Source organism: Pristis pectinata, chromosome 3 (assembly GCF_009764475.1).
Source record: "Pristis pectinata isolate sPriPec2 chromosome 3, sPriPec2.1.pri, whole genome shotgun sequence".
Taxonomy (NCBI): Eukaryota; Metazoa; Chordata; class Chondrichthyes; order Rhinopristiformes; family Pristidae; genus Pristis; species Pristis pectinata.
In genome coordinates this window covers 38935744-38962526 of record NC_067407.1, presented here as the reverse complement: position 1 = coordinate 38962526, position 26783 = coordinate 38935744, and the positions used below count along the sequence as shown (strand labels likewise).

The window sequence follows — 26783 nt, the reverse complement described above, 5'->3', positions numbered from 1 at the left end:
CAGCAACCAGACCTCCAGCGTGGCCACTGAAGTCCCATCTGCAGAACATCCGCTGCCAAACATTTTTGAATTGTTTAACTATTTCTGATGGAGGCATTTAAAAAATATTCATCTTGATTTTAAATACTTGCATCATGGCTTGTGAATGGAGCTACTCTTGTTCAAAGTCAGGATTGATAAAGGAACACGAGTGATATAAAAAAAATTCATTCATTATTAAAGGTCTGTGTCTATTGCATAAACAACTTAATGGCATCCACACTTTCACTTCAGTACAACTGAATGTTTTTGATTGCCAGCATTTGGGATAATTACTGAGGGGAGGCCTACTGCGGTCAAAGCCATCAGGGACAGAACCAGACGTGCCCAGAGAGGCCCTGTGCTGCACAGGGCCTTGCTGATCAGCTAGAAGCTGAACTCCCATCAGAAGGTTGCACTTGAGACCATAATGGAAAAAACATTGTAATCCCAGGGCAGGTAACTGGTAAGTTTGGATGGCCTATTGTTTGTAGGAAGATCTGGCTCACAAATTCCATGTCATGGATATTCCATATGATCTCCTCTGTGAACATAGAAAAGAAGGATAATTTTGTATTCAGCTGCCATTTTATGTTCTTTCACTTTTGGGATTTTTTAAAATGTCATTAGTTTTTTTTCCCTGGTTGCTGTAAATATACTTGCACTTGGCATTTCTTTTAATAGCTCCTGCTGATCTCGCATGTTCTATTTTGTGAACCTGACCAGTTGCTTACTTTGCCTCTTTATATACATTTCAGTCTGTTGTACTTCCCTTAATTTTACATTTTAAAACACCTCTTTCTTTTTTCATAAATTATTTACAAATTGTCCATAATAGATTTTCCCCTCTTCTGTCCTCTATCCTTTTCCAGTAGCATGAGTATGTTTTGTAAATGAGAGAACAACCTTGCATTCACAATAATAGCATCTTTTTTTTCCCTCAGCATTTTTATTGTTTGTTCACGGGATGTGAATGTCACGGGCAATGCTTGCATCTATTGTCCACCCTGAACTGAGGATGCAGTTTAAAGTTGGACACAGTGGCAATCTGAAGTTACAGAAAAGCAGACTAAATATGGATGGCAGATGTCTTTCCCTGCAAGATTTTATTAAACCAGATGGGCTTTTAATGACAATGCAATCATTGTTAAGTTACTGAGACTGTCTTTCTTCTTAAAAAAAAATTCTGGTTTTATTGAGTTACATAAATTTAAATTCCCCTGCTGACCTAGTAGAGAAAACATATCTGAGTGTGAACTTGTGTTTCTGGATCAATCATCTGAGACTCTGGCTGCTAGTCCAGTTGTTATGTATATATTTTTAAACATTATCAACACTTTTATACATTTTCCTAACAATGTTGTCCAGTGCAGTTTCACTACTTTCTTCACATAAAGTTGAATATTTCTGCTTTATGCTATCAAACAGTTTATCTTGAATTTTACTGTAAAATGGGTAACCGCTAGTTATTTTTTGACACTGACCTGCTCTTATCATTTTCTGGCAGCTATTTAATATCATGGACGTGTTCATATGTGTTCCTTGATGAACTATTCCATGTATCAATCCAATGTTTTATCTGTGAGGCATGAGTATAACTGAAATACCACAGTTGCAGAATTACATCACCAGTCCCAGAATACTTTGAAATGATTGAAACATAATCATGTGCTAATATTTTTCAGAAGTATATTTGTTTTTGTATTTTTTTTTAGACTTACCAAGCTGCGCATTCTGGAGCTAAGAGAAAATCATCTGAAAACTCTACCAAAGTAAGTTGACATATACATAAAGTTACTCATATCGTACCAAACTGTAGGAGCAAACAGAAAGGCCACACAGAGCTGGTGTTCAAAATAACAGGCAATTTATTAAAACTGGTGCGCACCAAGAGACCAGTCAAAGCTGAGCTACCTGAGTGTGAATTTGGTACAGCTTTTACATTCTCAGCTGACAAGATTACACAAAAACTTGATTAATAGTAAAGCTAGGTTTGGATAACAATGGTGACTACAGAAAGACTTAAGTAACAAACTAGGTCTTGATTACAGAATAAAATTATTATCCACAAGTCTGACAGTAAATCCAATTTTCTATTACAACAATGGGTTCACACTATAACATAATTAATGAAGCTCCTGAAACTTGGGTGTCGTTCCATGTCTCTTAGGCTTTTCTGCGGTTCCCTGTTACCACACTAGCACAATCCATATTCCTATTTACTAGTTATTACCCCTGACTATTGTTTCCCCTACAACACAAACTAATCAAATTTATATAATCAAAATGTTCTTTGAAATTCATTGAATGTCCTCAAATGAAAATTGCAGGGCTTCAGGAACCAAGAAAGTAACAATACGAGTCAGGAACCAAAAGGTTAGGATACTCTTAGAAGCAAGCAGCCAGGCTAATTTTCTTTCCCTCTTCTTTCATTGCCTGAAAGTATGAGGCAGAAAAGAATTCCACAGATTCTGTATATTCTTTGGTATCTTACCTAAATGGCTATTCCTCATGTGAGTCAAGGCAGTGACCATGAAGCCGTAGTAATAGGACCTTAACCTATCCCAGTCAATGTACTAATATTCCTTCCTGTGGCTAGATTGTAATCCTGGAACTTCCTAACTAATGATATTACGTTTAGAACCTTTGCCGTATGGACTGCAGCAGTTTAAGAAAGTACCATACTATACCATCAGCATCTCAGGGTAATTTGGGATTGGCAATAAATGCTGGACTAGGCAGCACCTCCCACATGACACGAATAAATAAAAATAATAAAAATAATATATTGCTATCTATCAGCATTTTCATCTTACAACTCGTACATAAAATTAAAATATTTTTCTGGGTATTAACCTAATGGTACAACCATCTTGCAGTTGTTGTTTGATTATATATGACAGATCATTTTAAAACTTTCACTTCTGGTATGACACTTTGCAACTGGGATTGGATAACTACAATTTCAAAGTATTTATTTTAATGGAACCATCCCATACCAAATTCCCAATGCACTCTCTTTATCTGTGAAGTACCATGCAGATGCAGGTATTCACAAAACCTAACCAGTGCTGCTCAGTTGCTTTATCTATGTTGGTAGCAAGTTTCTTTTTAGTGATTTTCTTTGGAAATAATGTGATCCTCCCTAGGCTTGAGAAAGAAGCTGTTAAGAAGAAAACTGATTTCTATAAAAAGCTAAGAGTTTATGGTGTGACATAAAATTTATCAATTTGACTGTAAGATAACCTTGGTGACAATCAGCAGCAAGACTTGGTATAATATGATTTTACAGTTCATTTCTAAATAAGGACAGAATTCTTATGCACTTGCTCCTGTTCCTGTGAGACAAACAGACATGCAATTCATACAGTTTGGATAAAAGTAAGCATGGAATTCATACAAGATTAACTGTCCTCACACACACACCCACTAGGTTTCCCTGACACTCCCCAGACAGTCAATCAGAATAGAAAGGGTATTACCTGAGAATTATGAGTCAACATTGACCAGGCGTCCCTCTTGATCCCGATGTAACCTCCATGTTTCCAATGTGGGGTCATCCGCAATGTTTGGTCTTCGGAGTTTTTGCTGTTTCTACACTCAAAATTCTCCATTCTTATTCTCTTTCTTATTAGTTGTGCACCCTTGTGTTTCAATTTTGTTGGTTCTGTCTTACTGGGCTAGCCTTTGCCCCTCTCCATTGGATCTAGCCCAAAGTTACAGGCAGCATTACCTCTTGCTCTTCTCCCAAATAAGGACTTGTGCCTCCTGTCTCTCCATTGTTTTTCTCAAAGTCAGGTTGATTCAAACCACTTCCAGCCATCTCATTTCAGTTGCTGGGCACAGGTTACCTCTGTTCACAGACATCTCAAGCCAGTGATTAGGCTCAGGTTACCTCCATTCATAGGCATGCTCTTCTCATAAATCTGTAGTTTTTCTGGCTAAGAAATGTTACCCATCACTTATCAACCCATAGTAAACATTTTCTAGCTCTTTCTGCATGCAGGATTGGACTGCTTCATTTGTTGAGGAGGTGCATATATAATTGAACATTATGCAATCATCAGCAAATATCTCCCCTTCTGACCTTATGATGGAACGAAGGTCCTTGATGAAGCAGCTGATGATGACTGAGCCTAGAACACTGCCCTGAGGAACTCCTGCAGAAATGTCCCGGACCAGAGATGATTGACCTCCAAAAACCCCAGTCATATTTCTTTGTGTGAGAAATGACTCCAATTGTTGGGAACACTAGCACTTGAAGGTTCCCCTCCAACTCTTACCATTGACTTCAGTTTTACCATGATTCCCAGATGCCACACTTAGTCAGGTGCTGTCTTAATGTCAAGTTAAGTCACTCTTTTTCATTCACATCCAGATCATTATACAGCAAGGGTTCCCGAACTGACCCCTGTAGTGCCTTCACATTATTAATCTTACACCGATCGGGAATCCCAGTTACACCTTCCTTTGTTGATACTTCAGCAGCATCATCTTCCTTAGTGATTGTGTAAGGTACTCATTTAGTATTTCAGCCATGCCCTCAACCTCCAGGAATAAATGTCCTTTTTGGTCTTTGATCATTTAGTCTCTTTTTTTTTAAACACATTTTTCACAAGCCTATAGAATATTTTTAAATTCCCTTTTATGTACTGTATGCTGTCAGTTTCTTTTTCTTATGTTTCTTATTTTCTTTTTCAATTCCCCTCTGAACACTTTGTACTGAACTTGGTTTTAACTTGTTTTAACCTGGCATCAGTTATGTGCTTTTTTTTTCCGCAGTATTTTATTGTCTATTTTTTGGTCATCCATGGATCGCTGGTTTCCTTTTGTTCAATTGCAGTTTCACCTGCCAAATATCAATTCCAAGTTACCTGGCCTAGATCTGTTTTTCTCCTGCTGAAGTTGGCCTTTCTCCAATTGATCATTTTAAAGCTGTAGGTTTCTATCCTTTTCCATAGTTATTCTAAATCATATTATGGTTGGTGTTTCCCAGATGTTTCTCCAATGATGCTTGCTCTGCTTGGCCTGATTCATTTCCCTTCCTTATCTGTACTGACATCTAGGAATATCCATTCCTGCCTCTCTTTTTTTAAGCCAGCTCCCTGTTATTGCTACAACTTTGTAATCCCACATTATGTTATTTTCACCTGGAGTTTACCCACCTTGCTTAATGCCATTCTTCCATTTATGTACATATGCTATAAAACTATCTAAGAGCTTTTTGTACTGGCTGTTAATCTGGTTCCATGTAAAACCTTCATTATGCTTCCTCTGCTCATCCCCCTGCCAAGTAAGTTTAAGCCCCTCTACCCTGCCCCCTCCCCCCCACCCAGCACTAGGAAACCTTCCCACAAAGATCTGCCAAGGTGCAATCTGTCTGGCAGGTATCGGTTTAACCCTATAGTTCTCTTTCAGCACCAATTCTCCTCCCACTCATTTATCTGTGCTGTCCTACTCTTTCTACATTCACTGGTGCATAACACAGAGTATTCAAGATATGATTATCTTTAAGGTCCTGCTTCTTAATCTCTTTCATAATTTCTAAAATCATTCTTCAGGACTCTACTCAGTAATGTCCCTAGCCTTGGCATCAGGAAGCAATGTACCATCCTGGAAGCATATCTTCAACCACAGAAATGTTTAGCTGTTCCTCTAACTATAAAATGCCCATAACTATTGCTCCCTTGACCTTTCTCTTTCCTCCCTGTACAGTATGCATGGTGCTATGGTCTTGGCTCTGACTGCACAACCCAGGGAAACCCTCTACCCATGTCAGTACTTGGAACTGAATGCTGGTTAAAACAGTAAAGAACCCTTGAGGGTGGTCTGATCTGTCTGCCTGCTCTTTGCTTTCTGATTGGCAGTCAACCATTCCCTCTATGACTGTACCTTTTTGAGCTGATGCATGATTATCTCCTAAAATGTGCTATCCATGAAACCTGGCAGCCTCATTGAAAGAACTGCAGTCATGCAAGCTATTGCTGAAGTTCTGTCTCCTCCAGTTGACAATAGTTGCTGTATCCATGTTGTCCAAGAGAGGAAATGTCTTTCGCTTCCCAACCCACATGCTGCAGGATGTGGATTCCATAGGTCTGAGGTGTCTGGCCATACATGATTCTGTTAGATTAACTGAACTGACAGAAAAAGCTATACTCTATTTCTCTGTTTAAACCAAATCTTTATTTCCTCTGTTTCCTGTACTCCTTTCCACTCCCAAGTCTCTGTTTCCCAATCTCTTTTCACTCACCGGGCCTCTGTTTCACATTCCCTTTTCACTAATCAGGTCTCTTTCCCACACTCCTTTCACTCACCAGAGCTCTGCATAACTTAGTCTGTTAGAGGGGCTTGAAAATTATCATTGCATCCTTGCTACTGTTTGATTTCTGGTACTGTACTCAATTCTTCCATTTGCCCAGATTCATCAACCTACGCCTGCACTAACAGATGCATGTGTTCAATCATCCTTGGCCTCCCAATTCCAGACTCAGTCACGGCTATTACAAGACCTCAGTGATGATGAGGTCTCAGCAGATGCACTGTTGAAGCCCTGCCCTTGAATGTTCTGACAGCTGCCGCTATTGAAGGCTTTGGAACATTTAAAAAGTATTCAAATAATATAACTTTTCAAAAACAAATTAAAAATAAATTTAATTACAAACCCATTAAGATGTTGACAAGTAACTAAACTTATTAAAACAAAATAAGATGAAGTGAAATAGAGTACCAACCTACAATTACATTTTTCAACAGAGTTAAGTGAGTCAAACGACTACACTCAAGTGAATTGAGTCACAATTTGTATGGCAGCCTTGCTTTAAAGCTGAGAGCCAGTTATAGATTGACAGCTATCTGGGTGAATGTTTGACTCCGAAGACCCTGCCTTTCAGAGAAGTTGAGAGATTGATGTGGGTCCCTCTGGACCCTTTGGGAGTCTCTTGTCTCCTCCCTTTGTTTCTACACAGATACCTGTGCTCTGGTTCTAAGTCTTCCCGCAACACCAATGGGAGTGCTGTGCACAGACCAATTATGGAAGATTGCCATGTTCTGAAGTGGCAGTCGAGGTCATGGAAAGACATGACTGAATTTCACGTAGCAATGCTGAAAAATAGCATTTCATGAAGATTGATATAAGTACAATGGTGGAAACATGATGTCTGAGAAGTGCCCATTAAAATTTCTAGAGAGAGACACAAAATGACTTGGAAATGGTTATTATTGTGTTTCACTGTGGGGAAAGTCAATTCTCAATTGCATGACACTTGTGGTGGGTGGGAGGGGGCAGTGTTATGCAATCAAATGTTTCCACATTCGCATTCCATTAAGAAATTGGGTCACTCTGCTTAAGTTCAGAAATTGAACTGCTTTAATGAAGTTCCTTTTCCCTTAAGACTTAATGGATAAAATCTACAGCACAGTATTTATAGTATTATATCGACCAGGCAGTTGGTGGTTGATTCTAATCTAGGTAAAGTCTTGGACGGCACGGTAGTGCAGTGGTTAGTATAATGCTTTACAGCACCAGCAATCAGGGTTCAAATCCGGCCACTATCTATAAGGAGTTTGTACGTTCTCCTTGTGTCTGTGTGGGTTTCCTCCGGGTGCTCGGGTTTCCTCCCACATTCCAAAGACGTATGGGTTAGGAAGTTGTGGGCGTGCTATGTTGGCGCCAGAAGCGTGGTGACACTTGCGGGCTGCCCCCAGAACACAATGCAAACAGATGTATTTCACTGTGTGTTTCAATGTGACGAATAAAGATATCTTAAATCCCTTAAGTGGCAAAAGTGCTCCCAGTCATGGGAAATGTTATATCATCTCAAATCCTCACAACTGAATGTTATCCTGTGAATCCTACCTGCACTTATTGTGGATGTAAATATCAAGAATAGCCACTTGAAAAGTGTATCAAAAGTATAGCAGTACTATCATAGAGAATGAAGAGGAAATGAAGGCTGACATATCTTACCCTGAGTAGTTGAATTGCCAATTAAATCACCAAAAAATTGAATAGGTGATATTAGAAACAATTTGAATGAAAATATTTATGTCCCTATTTTGAGCCTTTACATATTTTTCAGTTGTCTTATTGCTGATAACTTACTCTCATTCCTGTGTGTTACCTAGGTTACCATTCAACAGGCGATTTGAGGGCAGTCTGAGAGGATCCTCCAAATCCATTACTTACTGTTTGTCATCTTGTTCATAGAAACAGTATCCACAGCAACTATTTGCAGCATGAAATAAATTATTTATTTTATTTTATTTTTCTGTGATATTTAACAGTTGCTAATAAAGTAGGTTCTAGTTCAGTTAGTGCCTTCTTACCATGGTAGAATTTTCCACTATTGGGTATGTTCTCATCTATGGTATGCTACCTCCCAGCTTAGTTTCTTTCTTTTGCTTGTTCTTAATCAAAATTATTCTGTCCATAAATTACTTTTATTTTGGCCTTTATTGATGAATTGAATTGATGAATAGCTATATACTCAATGATGACAGTAAAATTGGGTAACACAATAAGTAATGTGGATGTGAGCAAAATAGAACATTATTGGATTGAGTGGGGACGACTGAGATCCTCCACTTTAAACTAAAGAAAGAGATAGGACATTTGAACAATGGAAAAGCAGACATGCAGAGATTTCCATATGTAAATCACCGAAAGCTTGTAAACAGATACAGAAATTACAGATACAAAAAAATAATTAAAACAGTGAAAAATTCAAAACTGAGATTGATAAAACTTTGTTAAAGAAAATGGAATAAAGGTAGCTAAATGTAGTTTGACTTACAGGTCAGCTTTAATCTAATTAAATTTTGGAACTGGATCTATTGGCTAAATGGCTGACTTCTGTTCTACATCCTCTCCATTTATGCCTATATTCTTATCACATGCTAACATATTCATGTTCTCTTCAGTCATGGTTACAGTTGTGTTCTACTTGGTCACATGGTTGTTGAACAGGACAGTGTTAAATGTCAATAAGATATAAATACAATCTAAGAGAAAAAATTATTTAGTTCATTAATGAGTTTACCTTAAATCAAGTAGAATCTTATTTACATTTCCTTTAAGAACCAAATTTGTAAATGAAAATAAAAATAAATGGTTGAGGGCTGAATGTTCAGCCCAAAGTCTCCAAAAGACAGTAGACGATGACTGACATTCATTGCTTATGGCTGAGACTAAACAATTGGCCAGCCAGGTGGCCTCTGCCATTATGTGGCAAATCTAAATCTTAAAAAAATGTGGTGGCATAGTGAACCAGCAGACTTCAAAGATATATGGGCAGGCAGGTCGAATGGCATATAGGTGGCAAATGAACTTTAATGCTGAGAAAATTGAAGATTGACATTTTGGTATAAAGAATGAGAAGAGGCAATATAGACTGGAGAGAGCAATACTAATAAGGGCACAAGAACATAGAGATCTGAAAATATATTTGCAGAGTTCATTGAAAGTTAGTAGGGCAGGTTGAGAAAGTTGCTAAAAAAAAAGCAAGTGGAATCCCAGGCTTTATATATAAAGATTCATTATGGCTTCCTGTGGCTCCATTTATGGTCATAATGAACTTTTATAAAATACTGGTTCAACCACAATTGGAGTATTAAGTCTAGTTCTGAGCACCACATGTTAGGAAATAAGTGTAGGCTTCAGGAAAGGTACAGAAAAGATGCATTGAAATGACTTCAGGGATGAGGGTAGATATGCTGTGGATTATGTGGACAGACTGGAAAGCCTGGGCTTGTTTTTGGAACATAGGAGGTTTCAATGGGATCTGATAGAGGTAATTTAAAATCATGAATGGTATAGAGAGAGTACATAAAGTGAAAATTTTCCCTTTAGGAGAGTGATCCAGAACTAGTGGACAGAGAATAAAGGTGTATGGCAAATGAACCAAAACCACGATCAGTAAAAGCCTTGACAGACAGCGAGGATCTGAGAAGCACCACCAGGAGTAGTAGTGGAGGCAGGTTCAATTATGGTGTTCAAAAGGAAGCTGGATAAGTATCTGAAAGGATCATGGGAAGAGGATGGGAAGAGAGCGAATTCCTGAATTGCTCTTACATAGAACCAGTATGAAGAGAACAGGCCAAATAGTCATCTTCATGCTATAACCATTCTTTGATTCTTTTCAAAGTTAATATTGAGGTGTGGGTGTTTAGATAGGACTCTGATTGTTCTGTTTGGAATAAAATTTTAAAGCATGTACGTATGTGGATCCCTGCCCATCTCAACTGCCCAAAAGGTGAATCACTTTTCATTTTTATGGGTGGTTGTTAATAGGTATAGCTAGCCCAGGAAACTATTTCTGGAACCTTTCTGCACCCATGCAGACCACTTCCCATGTTCTGGAGACTACCTGAGTGCCTAAGATTGTGGGGGTCCTAAATCAGTAATCTGCCCCATGTCAGTATTTTCGTAGCTGTAGTTCTCAAAATGGGCTGGACCTTCTAGTAGGCTGTACAGTCAACTAGTTAATATTTTCTAGCAATCAACTCTCTAGGTACTGCTCTGAGTGAAAATTAATCTGCTTCATCTTAATACTGGGAAGAAATTTTGACCTTATTCCCAGCACAGAACTTGGTATACCCTAATTGCATACGGGGAATTTGAGAAGCAGCTCTCCACAGTTTCCAGTCTATTTCTTTTAATAGGTGAAAATTATCACCAAATCTCTGATAAATATCACCCCTTGCTAAATTTATAGAACTTTGAAAACAATTGTTTATTAAATCTATTTAAAGTGTATTCCCCCCCCCCAAATGTCTGTTGTATTTTGTTACTAACAGAGCAGCAAAATAACCCATTTATGTAATTCAGTTCACTCATGTTAGAATATAAATTGCAAGTTTTTTTCCAGTCAGATGCAATTCCCAGTTAAAGGTCCTTGGTTGGGTTCATTGAAAGTATTCTTGGAAAAGTTTTGTGATTTTTTTTGGGGGTCATTCCATCTCTCACTCTGTCCCACTGTGTTTGTCCTTATTTGAAGTTCCATTTTCCTCAGTTCTCCCACATGAACATCTTTTAGGATCACTGCCCACCGTGAAAGAGGGCTCTTGCTGTCTCTCCTTGTTCTGTGACATCACTTTGCATTTTTTTTCTCCAGTAATTCTCACAGACTCTGTTGCTCCCTGTCCCCAGTCCCACTTAGAACTACAGCTGCTCAGCTGTCTTCCAGTTATTAATCAGAAAATCTGTCTTATGAACCAGCATCCTAGTGCGAATGAAAAGGCTAAAGCATTTGCAGGTATCTTCAACCAAAAATACTTGGTGGATAATCCATATCGATCTCCTCTTGAAATGTAAGCTATCATAAAACTCAGTATTCAGCAAATTGAGTTCACTTCAAGTGATGTAAAAAAGCTGTTGAGCACACCAAGTACAGTAAAGGCCATATGGCTGATATCACTTGACCATAATGCTAATGTTGCATCCTCCAGAACTCGTCCCACTACTAGACAAGCTGTTTCTGTCTATCTTGAACACCAGCATCTACTGATAAAGTAAAAGAATGTCCAGATATAACTACAGTATCTATAGGATACAGGACAAATCCGATTGCTATTTTATCTATTTGCTCTCAATCAGTAGCAAGTAATAGAAGATGTTGTCAGTGTTGTCAAGTATAGTGCCTTCATCTGAACAACAACAAAAGTTCTGAATTCCAGAGGTTAGAAGAGAATGTCTGCCCTTGCCATCAAGGCAGCTTTTGACTGATTGTTATTATCAAGAACTCCAAGTAAATTTGAAGTGATTAGAAATCCATTGACTAGAGTTATACCTGGGTACATCTGGTAAGGTTGGAAGCCAGCTATCTCACCACACCCCCCCCCCCCCCCCCCAAGACATTGGTCATCAGAAAGCAATAAAAACAGAATGCTTGAAATACTCAGCAGGTTAAGCAACATCTGTAGAAAGAGAAAGAATCTACATTTCAGATTGATGACTTTTCATCAGAACTGAAAAGGGATAGAAATCAAGCATGTCTTCAGTTGCAGAAAGGGGGAGGAAGGGTGAAGAGGGGAAAGAACAACAAATTCTATAGTTTCTCAAGTGTGTGTCCCAAGCCCAAGCATCTTCAACTGCTTCATTGAATTTTTTACCATCTTAAGTTCAAAAGTACCAATATACACTGATGAATACATAGTTCCTCTGGCCTGCTCTGGACCTTACCATTTAATTTGTTTGTCTTGTTTGCCTTTACAAAATGCTTTACTTTATTTTCTATTATTCTTTCTGATTTCCAGTGTGTGCAATGTTTTTATTTCTCTCTTGGTATTTCACAAAGAAAAATGAAGATTCTTGCACTGACTCAAGGCTAATGTATTTATTGGCTGCAGGTCGACATAGTCTGCCTCTGTGTCCAACGTTCATCACTCGATCACTTCCTCCAAAAACAGATTGGCTGGTCATGTGTCTCACTGTTTTTCTTTGTGTGGGTCCATCCATGCAAAGTGGCTGCCAATCTTACCTCCATTAGAACTGGAATCCCACTTCAATTTTGTTGCCAAGTACTCTGGGATGCCTGAAAATGAAAATCGATGCAGATATACAAGTTCATCATTTCCTTTTCTAATATTGTTGGTTATTAATAACTACTTGTGGTGTAATGAGAATTGCATCAATATAACATGACAATTTGTTTGGGATTGAGCGCTTTCATTCTTTCTTGTTGCAGGTCAATGCACAGACTGACACAGATAGATCGATTGGACCTAGGCAGTAATGAATTTACAGAACTGGTAAGAAGAAATTTAAAACCTGTTGAATCAAATGGATCAGGTACTACTAACTTTGACAATTTTCATAGATCAAAAAAAAATCAATTCAATATTGTAAAGTCTGTTGTCACTTCCTAACATCTGTTTTATATTTAGGTAACTGAGCACTCATAATGTATCTCTTTATCATCCATCTGTCAACACTAACAGAACTGTTTAGAACACTTTTTAATAGTAATATCATAAACAGAAATGAGCATCCAACCAATATTTTTTTTTATTGATTTACAAATTTAAGATGTGAATTGATGATCTGGTGAGACTCCATAAAAAATAATCAGTCTACAGTAGAATTCCACTATTAGAAAGGGAGGTGTGTATGTTAAATCTGCCTTAATTCACATCTAATTGGGTACAACCCAAATCAATCATGGCAGGTTTCATTTTTTAATATTTCTTTCTGTGATTGTGAATTTGTAGAAAGGGAGAAATTAAAGCAGCTAACAGGAAAATGAGAGACAGGAATGTGACAGACTAAGACAGAAGTAGACCTGAAAAGGTGAGGGCAGGATGGAGCACAAGCAGGCCTGAAAGGGAGACAACAGGGTGGAGCTCAAGTGGACCTAAAAGGGTGATGGCCCAGCGGATCCTGTAGGGTGAACCAGGAGCAGGGACAGACAGAACAAAGGCGCAACTAACCAAGAAATGTGCAACAGTAATGGGTCGAGAGCAGGGTTATTCAAAGTGGATGGCAAAATGTGAAGAGGGGGTGGACCCAGCAGGGTGAAGCAGACACAATGCATGTGAATAGTGTTAGTGTAGATTAGTACAAGGTGGGCCAAAGGGCCTGTTTTTGTGCCATATGACTCTATGTCTATGTCTTATACTTAAAAATAAATAGAAAAAGAGAGTGAGAAGGGATGGTGCAGAAGGGTAGATGAGATGGAAACACAGATAAGGGTGAAGAAAGAGAAACTTAAGGTTTGAATCTTCCTGATCTACACCTTGTGTATCATACCTTTACAAATTGAGTCTAGATTTCTCTTCCATCTTTCATACCTTTCATTGTTTTCTGTTTGCTTGACTGGTTAAACCAAATTAGTAATAATTCTATGGAGAATAAATTCCTGGACTGTTTACAGGATTTTATTTTAGACCAGTACATTGAAGAGCCAATTTGGAACAGGCTAGACTGGGTACCATGCAACAAGAAAGGGTTTAGTTAATAATTTTGTTGTGTGATGTCATCCATGGAAGAGTGGCCATAACCTGATAGAATTCTTTACCAAGATAAAAAGTGGAACAGTTCCATCAAAGTTAGGGCCCTAAATCCTAATAAAGGAAATAACAAATGTATGAGAGTGAGTTGGCTTGCATATATTGGGGAGTCTTATCAACAGGCATGACAAAACTGAAATAATTGTACAAAAACACAAAAGGAAAAGTGACCCAGCCGTGGCTCACAGAAGTAATTATGGATAGAATTGGATTCAAAAAGGAATCATATAAAGTTGTTAGATAAACTAACAAACCTGAGGTTAGGAAGCAGTTTAGAGTTCAGCAAAAAGAGGACCAAGAGATTGATAAAAAGAGGGAAAAATAAAGTATGAGAGTATTTTTAAAAAATGGTAGGAGTGAAAAGGAATTACAAACTGTTTAGTCTAACATTAGTTAATTGGGAAAATGCTTGAGTCTAGTATAAAGGATTTGATAAGAGGATAAAACGTCAATGGGATTAGAAAAAGGCAACATGGATTTATGAAAGGGAAATTATATTTGACAAACGTAATGGAGATCTTTGAGGATGTAATTGATAAGAATAGATAATGGAAAATGAGTGAATATGTTGTATTTGGATTTTCAGATGACCTTTGATAACATCTTGCGTAAATGGTTAGTGTGCAAATCATGGGATTGGGGGTAATAAATCAGCATGGATTGAAAATTGGTTGATGGACAGAAACCAGAGAGTAGAATAAGTGGGTCCTAATTGGTGTGGCTGATGGTGTTTAGTGGGAACATGGGGATCAGTGCTGAGGGTCCAGCTATTTACAGTATATCAGTGATCTGGAGGAAGGAAATGAATGTGAAATTTCTAAATCTGCTCTTGACATGAGGCTTGGAATTGAGGAGAATGTAAAGGAGCTTCAAGGCAATTTGAGTAAGTAAATGGACAAAGACAGCAGATGCAGTATAATGTGGATCACTATGTAGTTATGCACTTTGGTAGGAAAAACAGAAAGGCTGATAGATTGAGAAATGTTAAAGCAATAAGTGATCTGGAAACCCTGTTATACCACTCACTAAAAGGAAACATGCAGCAAGCTACTATGAAGATGAATGGTGTGTTGGCCTTCTTTGCAGAGGGTTTTGAACACAGAAACAAGGATGTCTTATAGGGCTTTGGTGAGACCATATCTGGACTACTATGTGAAATTTTGGTCTCAGCTAACAAAGGATGTACTTAAAAGGAGTGCAACAAATTCACCTGGGATGGTGGGATTGTCAGGTGTGGAGACATTGGGTCAACTAGACCTGTATTATTCACTGGAATTTAGAAGAATGAGAGGAGACCTCATTGAAATCTATGTCATTCTGACAAACCTCAACAGGTTGGATGCAGGGAGGATATTTCCCTTGGCTGAGGGATCTGGAACTAGGAGTCTTAGGATACAGGATGGGACATTTAGGATTGAGAAGAGAAATTAGTTCACTCAGAGGGTGATGACCCTGTATAATTCTCCAGTACAGAAAACTGAAAGCCAAGTTGGTGCATATATATTTAAGGAGGAGGTAGATTTCTTGACACAAAAGGCATTAAAAGGTACAGTATGGGGAATATGACATTGAGTTAGAGAATCAGCCATAATCGTATTGTATGGCAGAATAGACTTGAAGAGCTGACTAGCCTATTCCTGCTAAACAAAAATCACTTCCCAGTTTATTTTGTCACAGTATCCATTTTCAATATGCCTAAAATATGTTGTTGTTTCCATTATATCCATTCTTGCTCCAGGTACATTTGGCAAAAAATATCTGCATTTGTCCCCGTTCTGGATATCAACCAAAATGTACTTACAGATGAGTGATCTCTGGTGTAAAATTAGACAGATAAATTGAAAGAATTTCTAATGGGATTTAAGCCATATACTTAATTAATTAGTCCAGGATAAAGTTTTACAATACCTTATGGTACAGTAATCATCTTTAAATAGTTAAATAATTTTCTTTTAAATAAATAGGAAAATGAAGAAATGGGGTTTGCTTTCACTCCAGTAAGAAAATTGCAAACTATTATTTAGAGGGGCTTATTCTGCTATTATTTTAAACATTATACTGTAGCTTTAAAAACATAAGACTGGAATTTATTATTTTATTGGATGCATTGGAAGTGGTGTATTTCTCATAGAGAATGTTTATGGTACTAAACTGTCAACTTGATTTCATTAAGTTTCTATGTTTAGCATCAGTAATGAGCAATGGAGATGCCTGTGTTTAAATAGTTGAGGAAACTAATTTTGCAATGCCTTTCTTGACCTTGCTGAATCTTGCAACTTTAGATTAGCCTCTGCCCAGTTTGTATTTTGACTTTGATGCTGTAAGAGAGTGTGGGATCTAGGCTGTTGAAGCAGGTTTCTTCAAGGGAAATGATAGTCTCAGTAGCTAATAAAAGGTATTTTGCTAATTTTAATTACGTTTTGTTGCATTTAATTATTTTTAAGATAATTTTAATGTACTGTATATCTGCACTTGTGTCTTATGGAGTCATAGAGAAGGACGGCATAGAAACAGGCCTTCAGCCCATCACATCTATGCCATCCATCATGCCTAGCTGTACTAATCCCACTTGCTTGCATTAATTCCATATCCTTCTATGCCCTGCTCATTCAAATACCTGTCCAGATGCCTCTTAAATGTTGTTACTGTTTCTGCCCCCACCACCTCCTCTGGCAGCTCATTCCAGATACCAACTACTCTTTATGTGACAAATTTAACTCTCAGTTCCCCTTTAAACTTCCTCCCTCTCACCTTAAACCTATGCATCCTTGTTTTAGACATCCCTACATGGGAAATAGACGCTGACTATCTCACCCTATCTGTGCCTCTCATTATTTTATATACCTCTATCATGTTGCCTCTCAGCCTCCTTCGCTCCAGGGAAAACAGACCTAAACTATCCAATCTCTCTAATTCTGCCAACATCCGTGAGATTCTTTTCTGCACCCTCTCTAGCTTAATTAGCTCTAGCTTTTGTACTACTGTAACATGAAGTCTCAACTCTGATACTCAGTGCCTCAGCCAATGAAGGCAAGCATGCCATATGCCTTCCTCACCACTCTGTTTACCTGTGTTCCCATTTTCGGGGAACTATGTACTTATACCCCAAAGTCATTCTGTTTAATAACACTCCCTAGAGCCTTGCCATTCAGTCTCTATGTCCTGCCCTGGTTTAACTTGCCAAAATGACATAGAACATAGAAAAACTACAGCACAATTCAGGCCCTTCGGCCCACAAAGCTGTGCCGAACATGTCCCTACCCTAGTTAAATTCCATCAGCCATTCCCTTGCCTAGTTTCCCAGGTGATCCATAACCTGTTGTAACCTTGGACAATCTTCTTCACTGTCCTTTATACAGCTAAATTTAGTGTCATCTGCAAACTTACTAATCATGCTGCCTACATTCTCATTCAATTCATTAATATGTATGACAAACAACAAAAGACCCAGCACTGATCCCTGAGGCACACCCACTCGCCACAGGATTCCAATCTGAAAAACAACTCTCCACTACCACCTCCTGATTCCCTCCACCAAGCCAATTTTGTATCAAATTGGCTAGCTCACTCCGGATCCCATGTGTTCTAACATTCCAGACCAGCGTACCATGTGGGACCTTGTGAAAGGACTTGCTAAAGTCCATGTAAACAATGTGTACCACCCTACCCTCATCAATTCTCTTGGTTACTGCTTCAAAAAACTTAATCAAATATGTGAGACATGATTTCCCATATACAAAGCCATGCTGGCCATCTCTAATCAATCCTTATCTTTCCAAATGCAAGTTAATTCTGTACCTCAGAAAGCCTTCCAATAACTTTCCCACCATTGATGTAAGGCTCGCTGGTCTGTAGTTCCCTGACTTATTTCGGTTGCTCTTCTTAAATAAAGACACAACATAACCTATCCTCCAGTTTTCTGGTACCTAACCAATGGTTAACAAAGATACAAAAATCTCTCCCAGGGCTGCTCCCTTGCTTCCCATAATATCCCAGGATATACCTTGTCAGGCCCTGGGTATTTACCCACCTTTAACTCAGTAGCCTCCATGTCCTTCTCCCAGATAAATACAGACAAGAACTATTCATTTGAAAGCTCGCACATGTCTTGGTACAGACACACACGCACACGCACACCTCTAGGATTCTCCTATGTCTTGTCTGTCAGGGATATCTCTTGGCCCCTTTTTGCCCTACTGATGTCCTTCTTAATTGTACTCCTACATCCCTTATACTCCTCAAGGGACTTGCTTAATCCCAGCTGCCTATGCCTGACATATGCCTCCTTTTTCTTTACCAGACCCTTAATATCCCTTGTTAATCAAGGTTCCTTAATCTGCCTGGCTTTGCCCTTCACTCTACAGGAACATGCCGCCTCTGAACACTTTTTTTCCCTTCTTTAGAAAGTCTCCCATTTGTCAGACGTCCTTTCAACTTTTATCTCTCCTATTCACTTTTGCGAGTTTCTGTCTGATGCCATCAAAGTTAGCATTCCCCTAATTTAGGACGTCCTACCTTTTTCGATAACTATCTTAAAACTAACAGAATTATGGTCAACCACTTGCCCAGCCTTATTTCCATAGAGGAGATTGAGTGTAGCCCCTTTTCTGTAGGGCCATCTACATATTGCTTCAGAAAACTTTTTTGGACACATTTAACAAAATTCTGCCCCATCTAATCCCTTAGAACTATGTTAGTCCCAGTCAATATTAGGGAACTTTAAATCACCTGCTATTAAAACCCCCTCCCCCTTTTCAGAATGTCCTCTACCCACTTAAAGACATCTGTGACCCTGGCACCAGGGAGGCAACACACCACTCTGAAAGCCTATGTGTACCACTGACTATAGAGTCCACTATCATTGCCACTTGCCTAGACTTGACCTTCCCTGCTGTACAACAGAGCCAGTAATGGTATCACTGATCTGCCAGCTGCTGTTGCTTTCCCCTGTAAGTATATTTCACACCCACCCCATCCCCTCTCCCCTACGGTATCCAAGACAGTATACTTGTTAGAGAGGGGAATAGCAACGGGGGATCTCCTCCTTTCCTCTCCTGGCGATCACCCATCTGACTGGCTGAACCTATGATGTAACCATCTCCCTGAAACTTTGATCTTTAACATTTTCTGCCTCCTATATGCTCCTCAGTAAGTCTAGCTGCTGCTCCAACTGATTCATGCAGCTTGAGAGGAACTACAGCTGGAAACACTGCCTGCAAGTGTCTTTGCCAAAGACAGCTGACTTCTCCCAGATCTCCCACAGTTCATGGGAAGGGCATACCAGTCCAATAACTACCATTTCTGCCTCATTTCTACCTACCTCTTTACGAGATGGCCCACCACTTTTGCATTTATGCAGGGCTTTTTTGACAAAACTTACTCTACTTTTTGACATTCAAGCCATGGATCAATGTAGAGGTTGGGACTTTTGTTAGAAATGTTAACTTAATTTCATTGAAATGTGGAAGTTTATGTGGAGCTGTTAAGGGTATATGGAAAGACCCCAAGATGTTTTGTCCAAAGCCATTGCCAATTTTTTGATGAAAGTAGAAAATCATAGAAATACTCAGATGAGGACGCATCTGTGGGCAAAGATGGTTCACTTTTCAGGTCAGTGATTGTCATCAGAATTCTTTAAAAAAAATTGATATCCAGCATATATTAAGCAAGTACAGAGGTATGAAAAGACTTTAGATGAAAATGGAACACCCATTTTTATCACCATATAAACCCTATATGTGACAGATGTAATTCGGAGGTGGCTTCCCTGACTCATATGTTTTGGTCCTGTCATCTTTTGGAAAAATATTGGAAAGACATTTTTAATATTATTTCAACTCTATTGAATATTGATTTACAACCTCATCCTATCACTGCAATTTTTGGGTTACCAATGATGGATTCTGGCCATTTATCTGCTTCTGCTTGTCGTATGATTGTTTTTGTTACATTAATGGCCAAAAGATCCATTCTATTTAAATGGAAGGACCCTATACCCCCTACTACATTTCAATGGTTTTCTCAAACTATAACATGTTTAAACTTGGAAAAAATTAGGAATGGTACTGTTGATCCTTCGCTTAAATTTGAGGAAGTTTGGAATCCATTTATTCAATATTTCCATACGATATAATCCCCTTCAATAACCTTTGAATATAGAGGAGCAGAGCTGACGACATAAGAATGTGTTTTGTTTTAATCGAAGAAATATCAGTCCATGTTTTTTTTTTCTTTGAAGTTTTTGGTTTGTTTCTGTTTAATATTATACTTTTTTTTGATCTGGGGGGTTTTCTCTTATAATTAAATTTCTTTTCAATTATTTTGTTTCCCATCATGTACACTTAGCAAGAGTGCGGGAGGTCTAGATTACATATTTTACTCTTTGTGAGTATAAATATTAACTGTTATTATTGTTATCCTGATCTCTTTGTATCATATGTATAATCATTAATGTTATGTACATTAATTTGAATTAACGTAAAATTCAATAAAAAGATTGAAAAAGAAAGAAAGAAAATGGAACAAAGTACCTTAGGGTCTACATTTCTGAAGCTATTCACATGTATCTGAGTACATTGGAGAAGACATCTTCTATTCTACTTCATTAGGCAGAGTTCTACATTGTAATACAGGATGATTTTTTGATGCTTCCCATTAAATTAAGTGTAGTTACTTCAGTGTTGCTACAGTGTTCCAATCCACTGCAGGGGCACGTTAAAGTGAACTTCACTTTGAGAGTGTGATTATGCACTCGTAAATGGAACAAGCATGGATTGCCATATGATTCAATCCACAGTTTCTTTAACCTTGAAAGCTCCTGCCATCCAGTAATATTAAACTGTAATATTCCCACCAGTAGTCCATAAGAGAGCTTACTAAATTACCAACTAGAGAACAGCATATTCATGACTCGCTTGATATAGTTGTCACTTTAATTTAGTGCTGGCATTCTCAACTATGGAAGTGATTGAGTTCAAACATTAGTCAAGACAAGCACGTAATCAAGGACATGATGAAGGATAATGTCAGAGGTGTCATCCTTTGGATGAAACGTTGAACTGACACTCTGTCTACTCTCCCAGAGTAGATGGAGTAAAAAATCTCCATGAGAGCATACCAAACAGAAAAAAGGAGTTCTTCCAGGATATCTCACAAAAACTGACTGCCAGCTGGGTGTCCAGATCTCCCGGTTGCCAGCCATTTTAATTCTCCTTCCCACTCCCACACCGACATGTCTGACCTTGGCCTCTTCTACTGCCAAGTTGAGGCTAAATGCAAATTAGAGGAACAGCAACTCGTATTCCACCTGGGTAGTCTGCAACCTGGCAGCACGAATATTGAATTATCCAACTTCCAGTAACTGGTCCTCTTCTGTCCTCTTTCTTTCCTCCTGATCTACCTGGCCCCCATCACCATACCTCTTTCCCCTCACCCACCCTCTCTGCCCATCACCCATGCACTCCTCCCACTGGTTCCCCTCCCCATCTTCCTCTCCTATCAGATTCCATCATCTTGAGCCCTATGTCACTTCCACCTATCACTTCCCAGCTTCTGACAGCATTTCCACTCTCCCTCCCCCATACGCCTATCACCCCTCTCACCTGGCTCCACCTCTTCCCTCCACCTTTTTATACTGGCTACCTCCCCTCTAACTTTCAGTCCAGATGAAGGGTCTTGACTTGAAATGTCGACTGTCCACTTTTCTCCATGGATCTGCCTGACCTGCTGAGTTTCTCCAGCATTTTGTATTGCTCTAGGTTCCAGCATCTGTAGTCCCTTCTATTTTCTGGCTGCCATGTTTGCCTAACTAGTAACAATGAGTTAATAAGTAATATATTATTCACTGGGACATACTGAGGTCAAAAGCATGCCTTATGATTTGTTTTCTTTATATATTTATGGTATAAGGATATTTCTTGCCCATCCCTAATTGACCTTGGATAGATGGTGATGTCATCTTGTACTGCTGCAGTCCACATGGTGAAAGTTTTCCCCACAAGTGTAAAAGTTTTGATAGATCTGAATGGCTTGCAAGATGGTTAGAAGACTTAAGAGCTAACCACCTGGCTGTTGGTCTAGAGCCACGTGTAGCCCAGAGCAAGTGAGGATGATTGACTAGAATTTCATTCCTGGTTGATCTTTTTATTAAAGCTACAGATTAAGTACAGTAAATTTCAGGATCAGAACACAACATTGACTAAATTGAATATTTAGCACAATAAATTGAGGATAAATTTCTAGGCAAGTCAATTTCTTTCTTTAAAGGCCATTAGTGAACCAGTTGGATGTTTAAAAAAAAATCTAATGGTTTCGCCGTTACCATTCCTGTTACGAGGTTTTAATTTCAATTCTACAAAATTAATGAAACAAACTCCTCAATTGCCATAGTAGGATTTCCATTACTGATCTACTAACGCAACCATTATGCTACAATATACCCAAATGTAAGTTATTCGTTTTTTATTTGTGTAAAGCTATTTGGCTTTAGTTGGAAGCTTTTGGAAACCCAAACCTCCTTATGCACTGCCCAATCAATATCTTACAATATCTGCTTAGTCTAGTATAAGGGCACTGAATGATAGATATCATGTGCCAGACGGCCCATTCTCTATTTCTTGTTCATTTGAGAAAGAAAGATGAAAGAAATTCTCATGGACAACTTTTTGTACCCTGCCTGTAAAATGGGGTAAAATGAGGAATTGGCAGGTCTTAAGGCAACTGGGTAAAAGCAGATGGCAAAGGAGAACAACAAAATTACAAAGGTTTCACTGCATATGTCAAAGAAATGCTATTCCCTCTGCTTTGAACCTCAGATACCATGTTTTTTATACTGGCGTTATAAAAAGAAAGCAAAGGAAATATAGCAAATTGAACGTATGGCATCATTATGACATATTGCCAGATTTAAATGTCTCAACCTCCAAATGAATGAATATTTTCATGTACCTTTAGAAATGACAGCAGAAAATGGGCAGCTACTTAAGTTGGCAAGGATTTGTTAAAATGGACCTTTGCCAAATTTTCTGCTTCTTTCTGCTCATTAGTACCACAAAATTAAGTGTATATTTGCATTCTGATGCCATTCCAAGGGCGGGCACTGTAGTGTAGCGATTAGCGTAATGCTATTACAGCACCAGCGACCCGGGTTCAATTCCTGCCACTGTCTGTAAGGAGTTTGTACATTCTCTCCGTGTCTGCGTGGGTTTCCTCCGGGTGCTCCGATTTCTTCCCATGTTCCAAAGACGTACGAGTTAGGAAGTTGTGGGCATGCTGTGTTGGCACTGGAAGCGTGGCAACACTTGCAGGCCGCCCCCCAGAACACTCTACGCAAATGGTGCATTTCACTGTGTTTCAATGTACATGTGACCAATAAAGATATATCATCATCATCATCATCTTCTGAAAAATAGTCTGCTTAGCAGGACTGGGTGGTATAGACATGATCGGCTGAATGGCTGTCATCTGTGCTATAATTTTCATTGATGCTTCAAGTGATTCTGAACCAAGCATGCCCTATATGTACTGAGAACATGTCTGTGAATTATTTTAGCTGCTTGACTTGCACAAGTGTGGCTGAGTTATTTCCTCCATTCTGATTTCAGAGCAATGACTCGCGCTGCCTGACATCAAAGTAGTCTAGAGTACAGGTGTGGGAGTATCGAGTCTGAGATAAACATAGATGTACTTCTCCTGATTTTACGTAGGAATCAATATGATCAGATGACCAAACTAAATAAATTAAGAAAATCAGGCCCTAGGCTTTAATCCAAGAAGAATTACATTATTTAGTAATAGAAGACCTCAATTATCCGCATATATTTTTTTTCCCTTGGTTACTCTGGGTTCCCTACACAGCTCCTTTGGGTTTAATTCATTCTAATTCTAAACTATGCCAAAACAAAGAACAAATCTATGCTAATCTAAAGCCATTTTTAAGTAAGAAAAGAATACAACTTGGTGTTTCATGCTTTTCCATGTAGGAAAATATTGCCATTGACATTTTCCCAGAAATTTTCCTTCTGTAATGGAGCTGCTGAAAGGGCTGAAGTTGTTGACAATTGGTTTCAATGTTTTCAAATTATTTTGAATATTCTTGATTACTGAGGGTAGATGTATATTTTTCATTTCAAATGTTCATCTATACTTTAAACTTTCTGCAGTTTTAGAATCTACAAATAAATAGAAATATATATTCTGAAAACCTGGTTCAAAAAACTTTCCAGTCCTCTGACCTACCACCAGCCTTTCCCATTTTCTTTCTAACTATAAGTGGTGATAATGTTACATAAGATCATAAAAAAATGAGAGCAGGAGAAATCCATTGGACCCTTGAGCCAGTTTCACCATTCAATAAAATCATGACTAACCTGATCTTGGCTTTATTACTTTCCAGCCCAATCCCCATAACTTTTGATTCTTTTATTGTCCAAATATGTATCTAACCCTTGAATATATTCATTGGTAGCCTGCACAGCTCTCTCTAATAGAGAAGTCAGCAGATTTACAACCCTCTGCAAGAAGAAATTCTCAGCTATCCAGCATCCATTGGTGGTAGGGGGGAGGGTGGGGAGGGGTTCATGTTGCATGTATTTTAATATATGACATACATTAGTATTCTATACATAAGCCTTTATAAATAAATTTCCAAACTATATGCCATCTTCTTACCCTTTTAAATAACAATGTTTTACACTGCAATTCTACGTTTTAAGGTTAAACCGTATTCATGTACAATATGGCAAAAATAAGTCGATTGACTGTAGTCACCATCAAAGAGGATGTTGCTGCTAATCAACCTATGACTGCACTGCCCTTATGCATAAACATAAAGAAACTTCAATACTTGTATCATTCTGTACGTTGTACTTGGTGATTTAATGTTATAAATTGCTGTGGAGCCAGTGTTGAATTCTTTCATAAGAACATAATGATTTTCACCTTTTTACAGACTTGTACATATTTCCATTTTCTATTTCAATGTTAGAACATGTTTCCACTTTGTACCATTGCTGGGTGCATTCTTATCTGACGTAGTGGATAGATGGGAGAAAAACAGTAGTTTATGAAACAGAACTGGAACAAACCGCCATTTGTAAATACTCATGCGGTACACTGATGGGAGACAGTGCATGTTCAAATTTGCATCAGAACCTGGCACACCAAATTCAAATTTATGAATTTTGAAAAAATATGAAATTGCTTTATATTGTTAGAATAAGTTTCTGATTACATGAGAATTCTAGTGCATAAATAGCAAATGAACAAGAGTTTACTATATTACAATTAACTGTATAAATATATAGATAGCAAATAGACTGAAGCTATGAGCATACAGTGAATTAAATTATGATTCAGATAATTAAGATGGTAGAAATGGATTCCTGTATCATACTTTAAATGATCTCAGCTAGAGCAGCAATGAGCATTATTTTCTTGGACCAATGAATAGAAAAATCAGCCATTTAGCAACAGCAAATATCAGACAGGTTTGTTGTTTTAATCGTTCATGGCTTGTGGTTGTCACTAGCAAGATTGGTATTTATTGTTCCTATCTAATTGTTGTTGGGAAAGGCTAAGATGCCTCCTTGAACCATTGTGGTTGCTGTGCTGTAGGCATTCCCAAGTGTTATTATGTATGACTTTCAGAAGTTTGATCCAGTAATGTTGAGATAATCATAATGTATTCCAAGTCAGGATAATGTGTAAATTGGATTGGAGCTTGGAGCTGGTGGTGATCCTTGCCCCACACTCTTTTTGTACCTTCTTGGTAGTCAAACACGTGCTTTGGGAGCTGCTATCAGGAGGCAATGTCAAAGAAGCCTTGATCAGCAGTGTCTTTTCCATAACAAATATGTTGTGCAGATGGTAGTAGGTCTGAATACTTAAGGTGATGGAGATGGTCCAAGTCAAGTGGATTCCTTTGGTCTGGAAGATGTTAAACATCTCGAGCATTGGAACTGTACTCACTAGGGTAAGTGGAGAATGTATTCCATTTTGCCCTTCATATGTCTTTTTGGTGCTGGAAAGGCATTAGAGAGGGTCGAGAGGTTCTGCACTATCTGCAGAATTCTCAGCCTCCGACTAGCGAAATGACAGCTTCGTTTAAGTTTATCGCCAGTGGTGATCCCGCCCGGGATGGTGGTAATAAGTGATTCAATGAAGGTCATGATAATACTACTACTGTGTTAAGGATAATGGTTAAGACTTTACCTTATTGGAGATGGCCATTTCTTGACACTTCTGTCATGCAAATGTTACTTACCTCAGATTATCATTAGGGATGGGAATGTTTATGGAGCCACATCTTCCTGTTAATTGTTTAATTGCGCAAAACCTTTCATATTTTGATGTGGTAAACCAGAGAGGTTTGAGCTAATCTATTTTTAAGTATGCCTATGCTGTTCCTGGGATCCTTCTCATTAAACCTGGCTTGGTTTCCTGGAATGATGAAAATAGTAGATTGAAAAATATGCTGAGCCATGAGGCCACAGATTATGGTGAGATATAATTCTGCTGCCCCAAATAACTCTTTATGTTCACCCAGTTTTGAGCTGGCAGATCGGTTCTGAATTTACCACAATGACACTGCCACATAAAACAATAGACTTGTTCTCAGTGTAAAGACACAAGCCTAGATATTTATTTCAGGATAAATGCTCAGTGTGGTAGATGGGGTGCATTGTACTCTGCTTCTGAAATTCACTTCAGAGGCACAGTACAATGCATTGTTATTACTATGTGGCATATTTAGTGCCACCAAC

General features: G+C 38.5%; 1 protein-coding gene across 12 annotated transcripts in view; it reads left to right on the top strand.

Annotated features, from left to right (window-relative positions):
- lrrc7 (leucine rich repeat containing 7) overlaps positions 1–26783 on the top strand; it is a 417500-nt gene that overhangs the window by 266581 nt on the left and 124136 nt on the right. For all 12 annotated transcript variants that reach the window (XM_052012823.1, XM_052012826.1, XM_052012824.1 and 9 more), the window contains 2 exons: positions 1734–1790; positions 12702–12765. In XM_052012823.1, coding sequence (XP_051868783.1) covers positions 1734–1790; positions 12702–12765 — 121 coding nt within the window. The remainder of the gene's footprint in view (positions 1–1733; positions 1791–12701; positions 12766–26783) is intronic.